The 19,313-nt window shown below is 38.0% G+C and overlaps 2 protein-coding genes across 2 annotated transcripts in view; one reads left to right on the top strand and one right to left on the bottom strand.

Annotated features, from left to right (window-relative positions):
• The window catches only part of adgrb3 (adhesion G protein-coupled receptor B3), a 117,384-nt gene extending 114,921 nt beyond the window's left edge, over positions 1 to 2,463 (top strand). Inside the window, exons 30-31 of the mRNA XM_034101259.1 lie at positions 108 to 212; positions 1,387 to 2,463. Coding sequence (XP_033957150.1) covers positions 108 to 212; positions 1,387 to 1,632 — 351 coding nt within the window. The 3' untranslated portion in view covers positions 1,633 to 2,463. The remainder of the gene's footprint in view (positions 1 to 107; positions 213 to 1,386) is intronic.
• Positions 2,464 to 8,610: 6,147 nt separating this feature from the next.
• The window catches only part of lmbrd1 (LMBR1 domain containing 1), a 59,500-nt gene continuing 48,797 nt past the window's right edge, over positions 8,611 to 19,313 (bottom strand). The window contains exons 15-16 of the mRNA XM_034100867.1: positions 10,301 to 10,392; positions 8,611 to 9,881 (exon numbers count right to left, since the gene is read on the bottom strand). Coding sequence (XP_033956758.1) covers positions 9,771 to 9,881; positions 10,301 to 10,392 — 203 coding nt within the window. The 3' untranslated portion in view covers positions 8,611 to 9,770. The remainder of the gene's footprint in view (positions 9,882 to 10,300; positions 10,393 to 19,313) is intronic.

Here is a 19,313-nt window from a genome sequence, read left to right as displayed (position 1 = left end):
AAATTACCATGACACTAACAAATTGATCAGAGTTGGAGTGGGTGGAGAGGAAGATGCTTTTCCATTATTGGCTGTCAATACCAAAGAAAAAACCCTTGCCATTGCAGAAAGTCATGCACACCAGGAAAAGACACATGGAGCTGTTCCAGGAACTGAATCAGAAATTTCAAACCCTGGACCGATTTCGAGACATACCAAATATGGGCAGCATGGTGAGTAACAGGAATCCAGTAGGGTGGCAATCAGCCAATTAAATAGACTCCATCAAAATAGCCTTTTTTAAATATCCAGTGCAAGACACGTAATGTGTGATTGTGCAAATGAGCAGTTACAGTATGTGTAGCTGTACTCATGTGGCAGTGAACCTTCCTATACATAGAGGGCCTGCCAGCAGCTGGCGGGGGGGCGAGTGAGGGGGCTGCCCCCTAAAAAAGGCACTGAAGCATTTTCTCCACAAGGCCAGTGTCAGGGAAAGTCCTTTAGTAATCTTGTTGCAATAGAGTGCATCCATTCCAATGCAAGGCCATGAATGCACTTTTATTTACATGCACATGTATCTACTTACTAGCAACCCCATCATTTTCCCATTAATGCATGGCAGATTTTTTAACCTATCAACATCTATACAAATATTACCTCAAGTTCACTTTTCTATTACTGCAACTGTGTGTGGGAGGGGGAAACTTTTCTTCTTTGTCAAGTCAGAAGTTTTATGAGAATTCGTTCTGATCTTGCTGCAAATCAAAAAGTCCCACCTTCTGTCTCCACACCTGGCGGGAGCTGTGGACATCGGGCATGTCAGCAGCGTTGCTTTTTGTATTCAAGGCAACAAGTAGGAATTGGGCCAGTGACCAAACACAGCCAGACATATTAGACAATGTCAGGCAGACTTTTGGCTGCATGTAATCCTTTTTTTTCACTCACATTTCAATCATCCCTACAGCACTATGTCATTTGAGGCCCGTTGCTTAGCTACCAGTGCAAGTTCTTTTAAAAACAGTATATTGTCACTGCCCTTTTTTCTTTGTTCCCCCTAAAATGAATCTACCACAGAGCTGGCTGCAGAAATTAGTATCCATTGTATTTCCCCATGACTGGGAGCAGCTTCTCTTCCTTATTCGTGATAGCGACTGTGAGATTGTCAATGAGAGCACGTTTATGTTAATGGCTCACATTTCTGAGTTGGGGAAAACACCATTTCTTAATGACTCCATGATAAGCATGGTCACATTTAATACACTGTCATTATCCTTTGTTATTTGATGCTTTCCATAGAATTAATCCATTATTTTCTATTAGCAATTGTAAGGAATGCATTCAATGCCCTTTTGAATGCACTGACTTGGATGGAAATGTCTTTTTTTTCTTCCGTTGTAAAAATACCAGTCTAGCCGCAGAGGAAGTCATGCCACTAATATCACACCCCACTGGCCATGTTCACAGGACAAGGCAATGCCAAACAAGAACCCATGGGAGAGCTACAATCCAGCCTGTGAGTACCAGAATTACGCCACTATGAATGTACTAGAATCTGACACCAAGGACTCACTGGAGATGACACCTGCAGAGTGGGAAAAGTGTGTCAACTTACCCTTAGATGTCCAGGAGGGAGACTTCCAAACAGAGGTCTAGAGGGCGACGAAGGAGGAAATGCAAACTAGGAAAATGGAGGAGAGCGAGATGTATTTTGCACTGAATAAAGCAACAGACTTTTCTAACAGCCTTGGCATACATATCTGGATTATAAGAGTGTGGCAGGGACATTATGTGCCAATACAATATAAGGACTGAGGAGAGAGAAAAAAGAAAAAAGGGAAAAAAAACATCAGTGTTACTTTTTGTATTCTCACTAGTGTACTTAGTGTGGGGCAGCCTGGTGTACAATATTTACCATCATGTGTTTCAAATTATCTGTTGAGGAATTGGCTAAAAAAGGTAATCTCTCAAGATGAAACCTCACAAAGCAAATGACATGCCTTGTCGTCCCAGCTTCATTGGATCCAGTTTTGATTTCATAAAACTGGATCCTGGAGCACAATGTATATATTTATGCAGGTTTTTAAAAAGTTTATAACAGTCTGTTTGGCCATTACTACACTTTTTACTTTATAATATAAAACATGGGAGGCAAAGAGGATTTTTCTGTCATATTAAAATGAATGTTTGTCAAGCTACATTCTTCATTGCTTTAAATGCAATAAAGATAATACTCACTTTTATATAAATAATATATTTCACAACTTTAATACTGCAGAATCCGCTTGAAGGATCCCAGCAAGCTCTCTCATCTGCAGCTCTGTATAAAATATTTAAAAACAAAATGTTGTATGGTGTAAATAAACTTTTGTCTACATATGTTTTACTTGTGCCAATTTATTTTAATGAGAACAAATGCCAACCTGATCAAAAGTTATAGCGAAAAATGTTGACATTTGAAAAGGAATGTAAATAAAAGAGGAAATATGTTCGTACTGCTTCAGAGGTTGTGTCAAGTTTATGTGGTTTGTTGATTGTGGAACTCATTACTCACTTTGACTTTTGAATGTATGAAACCCAATGAAGGGAATTTGACTGCACATGAAAATACAGCTATCCCTGTCTGAGGATGGTGAACATGAATTGGAAAACACATGATTGACAGTGTCCTATTCACTCAAAAAATGCAAATTGTCTAAAAGTTCTCTTCAGTACCTCTTTGATGATTTGTATCTCATGTTAGTCATTCCCTTCATGATTTTTAGATCCTAGCTGCAGTTAAAGGTGCAGCACTGAAAAGTTTCCTGACTCACCTCATATCTGGTTATCTCTCACACTCTTATCTGATTTCTGAATTTTGGATAGGAAACATTCGACTCCTAATAGGTTTCTGTGGCTCCAGAAGACTCACCTGATAAGATCAGTTAAGATTTTTCTGGGCAGACAGGTCCAGGCAGAGCACAAATGGAAGGAGGGTGTGAGGGCTTAGGGGACAATCTTGTGTGTCCCATCTGGTGGTTTGCGGTTACGGCTGACACTTCGGCAATGTATGAATCCAGCCTCTAGGGAGGAGGGGTCCACCAGGAGAGGAGGAAGATAGGGAGGAGGTGAGGTGATGTGACTTTGATCGGCCCCATCAGTGAAGATAATGACAAAAGGGAATACAGGGGAAGATAATAAACACAGGCTAACATTAATCAGGACTCTGATGACGTCACAAAATACATGCTCTGTCTAGACATAACCGTCTGAATTTACAGTGCATTTAGTTTTTCTCTACCAGACATAATGAGGTTAATTATATACTGCTGCTTGTTAGAGGCTCTGTAAGAGATTATTTTCATTAATGTGAAAACGTCCAATACAGTGAAATGCCTTAAGAAACAGTCACTGGCTTTTATTTTTACCCAGATACATTGTAGGCCTAAATACGATCTGACAGAATGTAAAATAGACCCATAAAATGTATAAAAATATATATACACTCTTTTAGAAACTGCATTTATTAGCTGCTGTAAAAGGACTTTATTTGGTGCAGTAAATGTATAATGACTTACAAATACATGTGTTCTCTTCCTACAGACAGACATTACACATAACATCACCAGACCTTCTCAGGAAAGCACACATCGTTAGCTTTGAATGCATTTCTTTTATTTACAAGCTATATATACAGTTGTCGAAACTTATTTTCTGCACCAAAAATTATAAGAATTACACAATAAATGCATAGCTGACAGACTTTTTCATGCACAGAATGAATATAATTTGGAGACAGATGATATCAGACATGTTTCAGTGCCTCCAGAGATAATTTATGTGCATTTATTACCTGATTGTATTCAAATATGGAGCTCTTAATGTGTATGGGGTCAGATTTCTGCCTCAGCTCTACTGGGTGAATTGTGTCAGTCAGGTCTGCGTAGTGACTCACCAGCATCTGAGCATAACACATTTCACAATGCACATGCAGAAATGAAAATGTATATTTTAAGTCAGTGTTGTCCACATTTCTTGACAGATATATTATTTATTCTCTACCAGAGATGGCAAAAGTATACACATCCTTTACTCAAGTAGAAGTACAGATACTCGTGTTTAAAAAATACTCTGGTAATTTAGAAGTACTGACTAAACTTCTTTACTCAAGTAAAAGTAAAGAAGTATGGGCTTCAAAATGTACTTAAGTAAAAAGTACCCATAACTACCATCTGTTTTAAAGAGTAAATGACCTCCCTTTATAATAATAGAACAATAATGTCTAATGAATGTTTCGATGCTGAACAACGGCAAAATGAAAACGTTTTCATTGGTCCCTCTTCTTTAGAGAAGACCAGGAAATGATGGATACACGGATCGTGTTAAACTCAATAGGCACGCAATGACTTTAAATAATAATGATCACGCCACCAAACGTAGATTAAAACTAAAGTAACAAACCTGTTTTGAAAATGTATGAAGTAGAAAGTACAGGTATTTCTGTTAAAAATGTAAGAAGTAAAAAAATAAGTAGTGGAGTAAAGTACTGATACCAGAAACATGTACTTAAGTACAGTAACGAAGTATTTGCACTCCACTACTTCCCACCTCTGTTCTCACTTATGTGTTAAAAAACTTTGCAGAAAGGGTTTTAAAAGGTCTTGTGACAGACATGCAGTCCAGTTCATGTTTTTTCTATCTATGTGGTAGTTTCACCCAACAGTATGACACAACTTTTCAAAACACAATTCCCTTTTTGTTTTGACAGCCTGCAAATAGGGCAAATAGGTCTCCAGACAAATTACTCAAATATTCATTATATTCTGCAGTAGCCAAGTTCAAATACAAATATTAATAAGATCTGAGTACTTTTACTTAATTATTGCAGGATTTTTTTATTATTTTCCTGCTTTTTTTTTAATTTTTTTTTTACTTTTATTGTCATTACACAGTACAGGTACTATGTAACAACATGGTTTCTAAGCATTTGACCCATCCTAGTGTTAAGAAGCAGTGGGCTGAAGCAGTGGGCTATGAATGGCGCCCGGGGAGCAGTGTAGGGAACGGTGCCTTGCTCAGGGACACCTCGATAGCACTTGGTCTTGCCGGGACTTGAACTGGTGACCTTCCAGTTGCAAAGCCAAGCCAAGTCCCTATGGACTTCGCCAAGAGTATTACGACAAAGACTGATTTATGACTGTCATTTAATGTTCAATGCATAGATCTTTAAATACAAATTAAATGGTCTTTGTTGCAAATGTGTGTTCCACCAAAAGGTCCTATGTGTCTGAAAGTGAAAATCTGTATTATTTAGTTGTTGGTAAATTGTGCAGGGACGTGATGACAAGCCTGGTGGACAATTCATCATCTGGGAATGAGTGGCAGGCCCCACAGGCCCATAAGAGCTGAGAGGTTAACCTGCTGAGGGCAAACACTGAATCAACGTAATCACATTGATCCCTGCGTCACATTCCTCCCTGGAGGCATGACTGAGGGGTAGGCAAACTGTTCGCCTATCAAGGGCCTGTCAGAGGAGTTGAAGCCCAGAGGAAAGACCAGGGGCCACCCAGAAATCACAGAAACCATCCCGAAAAAGTGTAGGACATAATGACAGAGCAAAAGTGGTGTAATATTCAAGTTCACCTCCATCAATTGTAATAACTTTGGCGTTCCACCGACTTTAAGTATGGTGCCGTGTTGCTTGGTAAAAATGTGTCCATGACTTGGATGAATACAAAACAGCCTTTTTCATAGGCTAGCAAAACATTCATATCCTACAGGGAGAAAAACTGCAGGGAGTTTGGAGTTAGAGTTAGCTACCCTATGTGGCAGAACCAACCCGGTATCACGGCAAGACGTGAACATGTGACGATTTACCATGCTGGGAGACGTGAAGATGTCACGATTTCAAACGTGACAGTTACACGGTATTGTTAACCCATGTTAACCAGTGGAGAAATAACCGGAAATACCAACCAAATGCTACTCCGACATAATGATTTATTTTGTAATAGTCACACTCGATTACGCCGATTTTCTTGTTGCCCCAGCTGGTCGACACCTCTTTTAGAAGAAACAAAGGCTACATTAATGTATTAAATCGATGTTAATCCGTGAATGTGGAATTAACGGACGTGACGTTGTGCGATTGAGTTGCCAGGCAACAGCTTCGGCTCATGTTAATTTACAAACTCTTCAACTACAACCGTAGTTATATTTAAAAACATGTTAGAAGGCCTCACGAAATACTTTAATGCAAATTAAAATGTAAATGTGAAGGAATGTGTGTATAACAAAATACATCGGTCATAAACGAAACCGGAAACAGACTAGGCAAGATCCTCAGCTCGATGATTGGATGGTTTAGCCGCAATGCATGCTGGGATTTGGTGTTTATGTGATGTGAAATCTGATACATTTTTTAAAAATACAATAATGCTTTATTCCGAGTGTGCTTTCTTTTCTCTTTGAAAGTCATCACATAACGGCATTGTAATACACGGTTCGGCTGCATTAAATATTACATATCTACCGTAATTCTCTATTTATAGAGCCCTGCTGAGAAGACTTCTAGACAAACAGGAGAACTGCTGCCAAAACTGAAGATGTGACGTGGATCATAAATATATAAGCAATTAAACAACATCTTACATTTCTTTTCACACAATACGTCTCCTTGCAGTATCAACACTAATTCGGCTGACTTTTATATTTGATCCAATTGGTAGATAGGCTGTATTTACACCATAACGGTGCACAGCTGATAGAAAGGGACACGTCGGAGTAGCATTTGGTTGGTATTTCCGGTTATTTCTCCACTGGTTAACATGGGTTAACAATACCGTGTAACTGTCACGTTTGAAATCGTGACATCTTCACGTCTCCCAGCATGGTAAATCGTCACATGTTCACGTCTTGCCGTGATACCGGGTTGGGCAGAACCATTGGTGGCCTAAAGCTACAATTAAATACAAAACTAGAACTGTACTTTCCAGTATTATTGACCTTAAATAAAAAGTTCTGAAATTAAACTTTGTAGGACTCCACAGGAAGTACTTACCATGCACTGTACAATGGTAAATTATGTTCCTTCATCCTGTGGAGCAGAAATATGATGTAAAAAGCTGCTCTCAGTATTACTGTACTTCAAATAATCATTATATGAAAACAGGGTTTGCCTCAGTAAAAATAAACTTGACTTTCCTCTTTGTCAAAAGCCCAAAGAGTGGACAGTTTTTATTTAGTTTTTTGGAGTTGTGATGTCTGATAATCAATTTTTTGGAATTTGTAAATCCTCAAGCCAATACACCTGTTTTACTTTATTTCAATTGTCTAACTAATAATTAGTTGGATGGCCAGGCGGGACACACACTGGCACCTAACCAAATTGAGTCTAGCATTCCATTACTTTCTTGGTCTAGTGACTGTATAATATAGATCTGTTTTTGGAATACAATTATTTTTAAGATCTGAAACATTATTTTAAAATCTCACCCGCTTACATCATAGGGTGTCACTGCAAACGTCATACATATAAAGAGTTGATTAAGAGTTAAATTAAATTAAGAAAAGGTGGTGCAAAAGCATGAATGACAAACAGAATTTGGATAAAAACTTTCAAATAGCAAAGACCATACACTTATGTTTGACAATAAAACCCTAAATTAATCTGTTATGTATTGCCCATAATTACCTTCTTATTGTGTGGCTCCCAGCCAATATAACATTTTCCTGAACATATTTCCTTGATAATAAGTTAATTTTTCATAAACAAACTTGCAAATAATGCCTAAAAAGAGATAGAGGAAGGAAAAGAACGATGAGACAAGTCAGGCTTTTGAATAAGGGGTATGACAAGGTAGGTTGCACTCCGAACAGCAAAGATCCCTCTGATCTGACAGGTTGATTACACAATCCTCTCTGCTAGAGTTCTGGGGCTCTGTGTTTTTGGCTCAAGGCTTATTTGGTTTATTAGTGTATGAGGGGGTGGCATATCACATACTGGTTTAACTCAAAGCAAGCTTGCACAATAGTTATGACAAGGTTTGCATACCCCAAACTCTAATTTGACATGTACTCAACATTTTATGCAAATCGTTCCGAAACAGCCACTGAGTAGTTATGCTAATTTACAGAGGGGTTGTATTTAACTGTCAGTTTCATTTGATATGTTTCCTTAGTCCTCTAAAAATGTCAAAACCTGAGCTGAAAGCAGCAGAATACACATGCTCTCACAGAATTACTGATAGAGCTATGTAGTAATGTACTCCTTGTTATGACTACTGAAGATAAATTAGAGAAAACTCGAATAAAGCAGCGCTGCAAATCTGCTTTAAGGCAAGCAGACAGTTTTGACACCATCTGGAAAGATGCTTCCTTTATTGTGTTGCAATAAATTATATTGGTTCTAGTAATAAAAGTCATTAGAAATAAGAAGTGTTTTACCAAATCACTCTGAACTAATTAAATGACATTTTGAATGTAGAACTCACTAACAAATTGGTACAACAGAAATAACTCATTCTAGAGCACATCACATTTGGTTTTGATCTACTTGATTAAAACACATTTGAATTAAACATAGAAACATTGCTTTTCTCTGTAAAAACAGAACAATATTATCGTTCAATGACTACTATCTTTTTAAGAAAAGAGTGTTTTTAAAATGATTTTATTCAATATTGACACAAGAGCATTCTTATCACAGGCGAAAACGATAAGTGGTGCAGCTTTTGTCATCATATAACCACATTTCTAACTGCAGGTAAACAGACTTTACCTTTAACTCATCAGATTCAGGCTAGAAGTAGCACGTGCACGTACAGCAGTGTGTGCCCATCATGTTGCTATACATTCACGAGGCACAAGTATTTGGTTTCCATATAAATATGTTCAGATCATTTGTTAATTAAACTGTATTTATTCATGTTTACACTTCTAAATACACAAATAAAAAATAGCTGATAAAAAGCCATTAATAGTTCACAAGCCTGCTGTTTATTATCTCTAAAATAAAGTACTCTAATTAAAATAAAATCACATCCATATTCGATTATTCCGTTTCAATTTAGTTTTCACACTTTCCTCATGTTCTTTCAACACAGGCAGCAAAAAGCTGTTGAACCAATTCCATTCAAAGTCAAGAATAACTCAAATCTTTTGCGATTGATCCTTTACATTTCACAAAGTGCAGGTACAGGTACAGTAACGTTCGTCCAAATAATGGTCTGAGATAGCAAATGACTAAATGCGGAGAAAAAGAAACAGCAAACCATCTAGCACTGTATTTAACCTCAGACAAAACAAGCAAAACAAAGCTTGAATGTTAATTCTGTCAACACCTAGAATGATTTTATTTTGACTAAGAAACAATCTCTTAGTCAAAAGAAACAATCTCACAGAACAATTTGTGGATGTTTAAATGTGTTCTGTCTCTGTAAAGGTGGGTGAGGGGTAAGGTGGTCAAAAAGTAACCATGTAAAGGGCCTGAGTGCTAAGAGAAGGTACAAAGTTAGTTTAAATAAAAGTTTCAAATAAAGCTTAAACATGTTTGTCAGTGTTCAAGTCAAGTGAATTCTCAAGGTAGGACTACGTTGGAGGACACTCCCAGAATCCCAAAGTTATTATTAAAATTCACCAAATAAGAAGCAATCATCAGTACCAGTAGTCTCACGTAGAGGAGGGATGAGTCAACTCAGACTAGAATCCACAAGACGCCACGACAATATCTCCTTAAAACCAATACATCACTGACATCCATTTTGAATTGCACCTTCTAGTCCCTTTTAAGTTATGTGGGGAATATAGACTGATTATTAGTGCACATATTCATCATCACTGAAGTCCGAGTCGTCGGCCTCCACCTCTCCTTCGATCACAGACTTCTTCCCTCTGCAGCACGACACCGCCAGACCGACGAGGAAAGCCTAAAAATATATAAAGGAGAGCACACAGGAAATATTTCATGAGGATCATTTGATCAATAGAATGCATCAACAGCACCAGGAGAGAGGCTATTACATATTTTGCTGAGGAGATTAGCTGGGCGCAGAAAATCATTTTTCTGAGAAGAGATGAAATGATGTGCCTGGGCTCTCACACTGTTCCCCCTGAAGAAAATACTGTTTAACTGCTTTTAAACTTAAATTACATTCTTTAATAGATCTTGTTTTTGTAAATGTTTAGTTGCTCAAAAGATAAAAAAACAATAATGTCAATATGTTTAATATCTAAGAGATATTGTCTGAGATGTTTCTCCCCTCAAAAAAAGAAAGAACAATCAACTATGATTCTCACTCAACTTTAAATTAAAGAGATGACATTGTGTATACATCCTTGGACTTACCCCGATAAAGGCCCAGTTACCAAAGTAGTAGATGGTGCTGAAGAACCAGAACTTATGGAGGAACAGATATGATCTTGTCACAGTGCACTGGTCTGAAAGGGACGGAGAAAACAGGAGCATTCAATCATTTCATCTATACAACAGATTTGTACTTGTATTCAACAAAGGGTCCCCTGATTGTTAAACACAGATATTCTAACAGAATATATTTAAATAGGGAAAATGTTAAATTAAGTGGTAAAGAAATTAGTTTCCACCTGTTTTTCTGGTGTAACATTTCTGCATGAAGCCAATGAACACCAATGGAAATACCGTATATGTATCTAACAATAAATAGGCAACTAAAGTTTGGCCAATATGTTGTTGGTTAACAAAATAAAAACAAAAAGATTAATTTATTCATGTAATAGAAACGGATGAAAAAACGGTTTTACAACGATAAAATGTGACTGTCCTACCTACAAATCTGAATTAAAAATAATATAGGTTCATTCCTGTCCTTATAAACACTTATCAGAAACTCAAGTTTAAGTTTCTTTGCCATTCCTGAAGAAGGCTGCGATATTGCCAAAACCTTCAGCAGTTTCTTATGAGTGAAGTTACATTTTAAATCAACGATTCTCAGCTCATCAGAATTTGCATTAAAACAGATATAACTGTTATTTTTAAAATTGTAAAAACTGAGCTGTTCTAGTTCAAAAGGGATTCTTGGTCAGTCTAGCCAAGAATCCCATCCTCTTTAAAATGAAAATATTTTATTTAAAAGTTTGCTATATCACACCTTGACAACCTCTGCATTTTTCTAGTTTTGATTAATTGATACAGAAACCCTTGAAGGAAGTAGAGGGAATCGTTGCAGAGAGAAGCACAACATAGATTTCTAGAGTGACTGATGGTTGGCACAGAGGAAGAGTGACGACAGGACGAAGACAGACAGACAGCCCGAGGAAACAGGGTTTTTGAGGTAACTGGTTCCGGAAAAACAGCATGAGTGCAATAAAAGGTGACATATATTGCTAGATGGGGGTTTATAAATGCACAAGTGTAGCTATTGTTATACATCTTTGTTATAAATGGCTCTTCAGTCACTTAAGAGCCAAAAACAGGCTGCCATTACTATGGAGCAGTGCCTCGGGCAGATGTGTCACTATAACTAAAGAAGACAACCGGCCTGCTGAAAAGAGGAAATCCATGTCACTGTCAAAGTGAATGTGGCTTAACCAGTCGATAAAACAGGGATGATCTAACATTTAGTAGAGCCTTGCATCAAAAATAACCAGTGTTACACATTTCAGAGGTAAAAGCGTGACACGCGAAGAGACACCAACAAATTGTGAAGACAGTGAACCATAGGTTATGGGTTATGCATGAAACCCCGATTCTCGGAGAGAGGATTAAAATGAATTTGGGACCCTCTCAAACTCTCAAGATTATTATGTGAAATGGAATTTAAGACATACTTGCTATAGTGTCCTCTTTAGGGTGAAACGACATCTATCATAGGGCTGGGCGAAGTGAAAAAAATCTATTATCTTCTTATCCATATTTTTTACACTATCATAGGGCCGACCATTGAAGCCTTCACAGAATATTCACATAAGATCTTTGAGAAATATTCATCAATTATGTGGATTTGTTGACTAAGCAGATCAAAGTTTATATTAGAATTGTGTAGAAAATGTGAGCATTTAGCTATAATGCAGCCTTTAAAATCAGGAAAAGAAACTTACTATATAACAATATACACAATATAAGTTTATATCAAGTCTCATACGACAACATCAATATAAAAGCCCTATTACATTAGACAGCCGAACTACATTTACAAGAGATCTCAATAGTCAGGATGTTAAATATTCAATAAGCTATAACAAAAATAAAAAAATCGTATTGTTGTATACGTTGGGCTCAATCTAAGTTCAAAATATGTGAAGGATGTCTTATTTTTCCCTTTTCATTAGGACTACATGCTGATTGATGTCTTGCTGAAGCTGTTTGGATGCGCCTTTCATATCCAACAACTAAGTGCAGCCACAATCATGAATAAACCAGTCCAGACAACACTTCAGTTTACCTGTGATGTCCTTTCCACACAGTAAATGGAAAAGTTCCCTAGCAAGAAGTATGAAAAGCTTTCTCAGCAAGCTAACCTTGTTTCCTAAGCAGAAACTAACTCACTTATTCACCAAGGTAACATGTGTTTGAAAGTGAATGTAATAAGTTATATCTATTTCATAAACCAATTTGAACCTGACAGGAAGTTTTAAGCTATTTCTCTGGGTGCACCTCTGAAACCAGCCTTGGTCGAGATAAACAAGCCTTTACTCTGAAATGTGCTATTACCAAGAACAGTTCAATCAATATTGACTAGGCTCTGTGATCATACATATAAACACATCAAAACCAAAAACTTGTTTATTTCTTATGAAAAAAACCAAATGGCTTTCTGTGTCTGTGGAGCCGCTCTGTGCTTTATTCTCTTGACATCACCTTTGAGTCTCAGCCCTCCAGTTTTTAACAGAACTTGATCCTGCTATTGATCTGTCTGGCATAGACGGCAGGAATAATTTAAGAATTCTTAAGCTGAGTCATTCCCCTTTATGTGCATGCATGGGTATTGGCAGGAATGGGAAATGCTGATGACGTCAAGTGCGGCAAGTGCCAATGATATGCATTCGTCTGTGCTCCAATTGTTTTTGTGTGAAAACACAGGGAGAAAAAGGAAGCGGTGAAAAAAATAACCGACTTGCCTTCAGATCACTTGTATTAATTAACTTACCATGTACACTGAAGCAACAAAAGGAAAAAGTGACTTCAATATACTCCTAATCAGACTTGTATTATTACAACAGAACAAGGAAAGAGAGACGTTCAACAAAGTGGAGACGAAACGCTCTGTCTGGCTATGTTCGAGAGCCATCTGGAGCATTAACGCTAACCCTGCTGAGCTGCTCCTATCACACTGTTCCTTCCACAGCTCTTCACACTGCCTTGAACCCCATGAGCAGTACAATCAGACCTCAGTGTGGTTTAGAGATGAGCCATTAAAGTGAGCATTTTCAGTGTTCCTCTTCAGTGTTCACCATTAGAGCAAATGACATAGACACAGCAGCTGAGGATGTACCAGCAATCAGCTCGTACTCCACCAAGATCAAGGCATAATAGAAGAAGCTAGTCTAGCTGCATCCCCATGACCCCCTCTCTTTTCCTCTGGTACCTCAGCCATCTGTAGCTCTCCAGCTGCTCGCCTCAATTGCAGGGCTCCGAGTGGGACCTACAGATGGTTCACAACAGTGGTCTGCCTAAATATATTATCATGTACACCACTGACCCACTTCACCTTGAAATCATTACCGTTTCCCCGATAAGAGCACGGGCACGGTGTGCGAGTGCAGGAAATGTCACCTTGACTCATGATACCTGGGTGAGTGCTGCCCTGTGTAGCCTGATGCATAATGTATAACTTTCATCTCATTCAAATACAAACAGAAAACCCTGAACACACTCACTCACACACACACACACGGTGCTCTTTGTGAAAGCGTCTCTATCAGCAAGGCCTTGTGTTCCTACACTGTATGCTTTTACTTTCTCTCTGCCTTAAAAGCAATAGAGCACTTTCATCGCAAAGTCCTTTGAGGATGTTGATGTTCCTTCCACTGAACTATTTTCAAATCGCTGGCTTCTCATATTGTCAATACAGTTTACACAAAAGCACATTTTTGCTTGTTGCAGAAAAATCTATTTAAGTAAGACATCCTTATAAGACAGAGATGGCAATAAAAAGAAAATAATTGCTATTCACAATATGCATCTTGTTTCCTAGATATACATCTCCAAAGCAATTTGACTCTAGCCAATCACACAACTTGCCAACAACCCTTTCAATATTTAGAAGTTTCAAATATTCACTCAATTTTTATCTCATTTTTGGTCTCCACCATCTCCTGAGGGAAATACATGGTCCATTACGTCACATGCTCCACTATGTGTACCAGCTGCTCCCTAAGGTTTTCTATTTGCTGTTTTGTGCTTGGCAGGTAGTGGGTTTTTCAGAGCTTTTTTTTCAAGGTAAAAACTTGAAAAATACCAATTAGAGCAGCTTTCGGCAAAGAGTATCATTTTAATGACACCTTATTTGTAGCCCTGTTCAGAAAGTGTTTTTATTCTATTAGTTCACAGTAGAGGTCTTTTGTCAGAATACTAATCAAACAGATTTTATTTGAAAGTGTATTTTCCTTCAAAAGGTAAGGGGTGTCTGTGGATTACAAGATGCTTAAGGAGAATAGCTTTTGATTGACACATTCCATTGTAATCCAAATTGATGATGATCCCCTCGATACAAAGAAAATTACTATTAATTTGTGATGGGGTTCAGGGAGCCTCCTGTTGAAATTGCTTAGGCACCTGACATCTCAGAGGCAACACATACAATTATGACCATCTTCCCCCTGAAGCTCTTTCAAACTGCGCAGCGGAAACTGGCAAGTTGCTAGGAAACCAGCCGCAGTCCACAGTGTAAAAAAAAAACCCTCCTCTTTATTAGAAAGTTTCTTCACAGGGATTCAAACTAGAAATAATGTGCTATATCTTCTAAGCTGAAAACTGGACTTCAGCATAGTTAAAATTCAGCTTGAACTTCCAGCGAGACATTTAGAGAATGGCTCGGGCGTGAGGGGTCGAATACCACAATAATTATAATTGTGTAACTGAGAGTGTCGACCTTAATGGTGGAAAAGAGCAAGAAAATCATTAGCAGGAAAAGTGGAACGATGACCCAGAGGGCATTTCTTGGTAAATGTAGTTACTGTGTCAAAAACAAAAACATGTGGTTGGATCTATTGATATGAAGGGTGAAATAAACTCTGCTGAAAAGTGTCGGAGCCGCTATTCCATTAGGAATTAAGTTGTTGTTGACATACTCAGGTTTTAAAATGTGCATTTTAATGTAAACAAGATGCACAGGGTTTATTAAAGAGTGTAACACAATCGACCTAAGATAATTGTTATGGGAAGACATTTTGTCAGGAGTGGTAGACAGAATGTCATTAAAATCATTAGTCAGAGACACATCATGTGATCATTAAAATGGACATAAAGACAGATAAATCTATAATGAAAGTGGTCATAATGATGTCAAATCAAATGCATCAATTACTGACATTAGAACTTCTTTAAATTCGTAATGGTCCATTAACAGTTAACAATCCTCAACTTTAAAATAAGATCATTTGCAGCCAAAGAAAATACAACATAAATGGAAATCATCAAGTACAAGTATGTAAGGTGGTAGATGTTGAAGAACTTTGATGCCAGTCACAGTCTGCGATCAAAGCGCTTCGCCCACCATGAGAAGCAGCGGGAGCATCATGGTAGAAAGAATCATTTGAAAGAGCAGCCTTGTCTAATGCTGAGAAGTTTTCAGCAAGACTCCACGAAGACATACATCTTTCGGGGATTCATTAATAAAATGACTTGAAATAAAGTGATTTACTAAAACCACATTTGGACTAAGTGCAGCATGGGTTGAAGTGTGTGTCAATGGCACGAGTGAAAATGAATGGAATAAGATTGAACTTTTCCCTGTCTGGAATTAACAGTTGATTAAATAAGGAGGAAAGCAGTATCACTACTGTGCCGATACTCTGATTCTTCTTTTGCTTATAATCCGTTTTATACCCCGTGCTAAATCACATAGTAGACTTCAGAGTTCAGGTTGTCTGGGGCCATAGCAACTAATTCCTAAGGATTCATTTCCATTTGAGTACATACTCCAAATGAGTAATGGTGTGGTAATGACCTTAGAGAAGATAATGGAGAGCTTGGCAGCGAGCACCTGCTCATCAAGATGTTGGCGTCATTACATCACTGTGACCAACCGGCCAATCAGTCAGCAGCTTGACTTCTACCCTCTTTTGCCTTAGCTGTGGTTTGATCCAGTGCCACACTAAGGGTTATTACAAAGTGATGCTCTCCAGAGCCTCTTCTCAATCTGAGGCCATTTTCTACCCATTCTTATTTTAACATCTACAGCAATGTGTCAATGCATATCTAAGTTTGTGAATCTCTTGGTCATGCCAAATACAAAAAAGAAATCTCACAGGAGAGGGAGCATGGCATGGAGTATACTATTTCTATTTTTTACAAAGCATACAGATAGAGTACGCTGCCTAATGCTTTGCTGTTATGGCTCTACATTTAAAATAGCAAAAGATGAATACAAGGAAACTGAATTTGAATATTATACATTATGTTACAGATTTCAACATGATAAGGATTAGATAATATGAATGTAGGTATTATAGGGTAAGGTACTGTACATACTGTACTCTTCTATGTATTTTGTATTGTACATTATTTTATAATAACATGTACATAACCTGCATTGAACCAAAGAAATGCCTTTTTCCTATCAGTGGAACAGCATCAGTTTAGGTCCTTAATAATGGGCCATGCAAACAGGAATTTAAGTATACATTATTTAAAGAGCACAGATTATTGATAGACATTCAGATGAGATGAATGGACTGACTGGCACATAGCCATTAAGTCTTCGCCCCTTAATCCCTCTCCGTGCCTTTATACTGCTACAGATAAATAAATAAAAAACGAATTTCACCACAGCATGATGAGGTGCTCTCTACTTTATGTACGAAAGAGTTGCAGGAATGAAATATTTCACCTGTTACTTTCTACAGTGTATGAATCGGTAAGCTTCTGATTATATTCCCTTACAGTCACATGTGTTGTCTCTGCATGACACTTCCTCCTCCTCATGGTAGGAGGTGCAACGGCTGTTATGAAAGCAGGAGCCATTTCCAAGATGGCAAAAATATGAACCTTTTTCCTAAACTGAGAGCAGAAATACTCGTGGCCATTGCCCGAGGGATCCTGGCACCTACTTATACTTTGACATGTGCTCTCAGTAATTAACACTGCTAGGGCAAACACAAACAACTCATTCTTACTAATTGAGCATCCTGTGGTGCCAACAACAAATTATTATTATAAATGTTGTAATTTTCTTAATCTAGCTCAACCTTTACAGCTTTTTTGGCTTCTCTTCTAGTGAAATACTCTACAATACAACTTCCAGAGAGCAATAAACAACACGACAGAGCGGTGCAGAATCATGGATGAATCTGTCGGGTTGGTTGTAATCGTTGTGGGACGAGAAACAAATGATTTGTTTGCGTAAAAAAACAAAACACAAATCAATGTGTGAATAGTGATGTAAACAAGAGCATTATGGGGGATTGTCATTTCTGTAATTAATGTATGTTGGCAGCTTTGGCATTAGTGTACCAAGTAAACATAGCTGGATTAATTGAAAGCAAATGTATGTATCAACAAAAAGTATTTTATTTGCATTTCCTTTATAGTTTTAGTCGAAGTTGTTATTATATATATAATTTAGGGCTGTCAGTCGATTCAAATAGTTAATCGCGATTAATCGCAAATTAATCGCACATTTTTTATCTGTTCTAAATGTACCTTAGAGGAATATTTTTCAAGTTTGTAATACTCTTATCAACATATGAGTGGACAAATATGCTTTATGCAAATGTTTATTATCATTTGAACAATGACAAATATTCTCATGAATATTAAACACAACAACCTCTGAACATTACAAATATTCGCCTCAATTCAACCTGGAACCTCTCTCATACAATAATACAATACAAAGCGTGTGTCTGTGGGTGTGTGCGTGTGTGTGTGCGTGTGTGTGTGCGCGTGCGTGCGTGTGTGTAGAGACACTGTGATGGATCGTTGGAGCTTTGCAACTCAAGGCATATGCTCGAACGGGAGCTGCCTGGACGCTGCAATCATGTTGCGTGCACTATCCGTGCTGACTGTTCGTGCAATGTCCCACTGTCTGTCTTCCTGCATAAAGTCAAGTGCTCGGCGCAGTTGTCGGCGAAATGTCGCTCCTCTGTTTTCATTTAAACAGCTCCTTATATCCGTTAGCGCAGCTAGCTAGCACCAGATGCTAACAACAACAATACACAAGGTCTCTCTCTCTCTCTCTCGCTCGTGCCACACATACACACACCCTCCCGGTCCTCCCGATGGCCAGTCAGGGCCTGCCGGTGAGCGTGGAAGTGTGGTCTGCCGCAAGCTGTCAGCATCAGCTTGTAGATGGTATTTTAAACTCGATGCGCTCTGAAACTACGGGGCGGCCGAGGACAAAAAATACACATGCGTTAAAATAATTAGTGGCGTTAATTTTTGTTTGCGTTAATGCGTTAACTTGACAGCCCTAATATAATTATATGAGTTGTCTATTGTCTAGATAGGTAAATTATCCTCAGTTTAAGGGCAACGTAGTGCCAAATGTTTTGATTTGAAAGAAACATTAATTTAAAACGAAATACCGTCTAGCCTTGAAATAGCGACGACCACCTTGTGTGAAAGGTGCCATATATTCATGAGAACTTGGCCCAAAGAGGTAAGCTTCTTTCAAATGCCAAATACATTAGTCCATTAGCACCTCCATGTTGTATAACCCTGATATCGTCGCCAACCATAAATTACAGCCTCTTCTGAAAGACAAAGAAAACATGCTAATGGTTCTGGTTCTTTCTTTGTTTTGTCTGTAGTTTAGTTAATTGTCTGAAGGTGTTCCTATTTAGTTTAGTTTAGTTTATTTGTTTATAGTGTCGTGGACAGTCCCCATTGATCAACTGTCACAAAAAACAGTAAATGGAGCTTTAGCCAACATGGTTAATTTCCAGCTGTTGTCCCCAGCCAGATGATAATAGACACCCTTAAAAGCACAATATATCAACAGCATTAGTTATATGCAGCATTAGTTATATGCAGCATTTTTTTTTTTTAAATAATATTATCCACACTTCTAAAGGGAAGAACCTTGTGCCCACTAACAAATGGCATGTCATACAATGTGGCTTTGAATATGAATTACAGTGTTCTGAATTGAAGTAGATTCAGTTCAATCTATTGCGTATAAAGTATTTCTTAGCCTTGAAGACTTGTGAACAAATGCAGC

The sequence above is a fragment of the Pseudochaenichthys georgianus genome, chromosome 15 (genome assembly GCF_902827115.2).
Source record: "Pseudochaenichthys georgianus chromosome 15, fPseGeo1.2, whole genome shotgun sequence".
NCBI classification, from domain to species: Eukaryota; Metazoa; Chordata; class Actinopteri; order Perciformes; family Channichthyidae; genus Pseudochaenichthys; species Pseudochaenichthys georgianus.
Note: the sequence above shows the minus strand (reverse complement) of the source record. Positions and strands in the feature narration are given on the sequence as shown.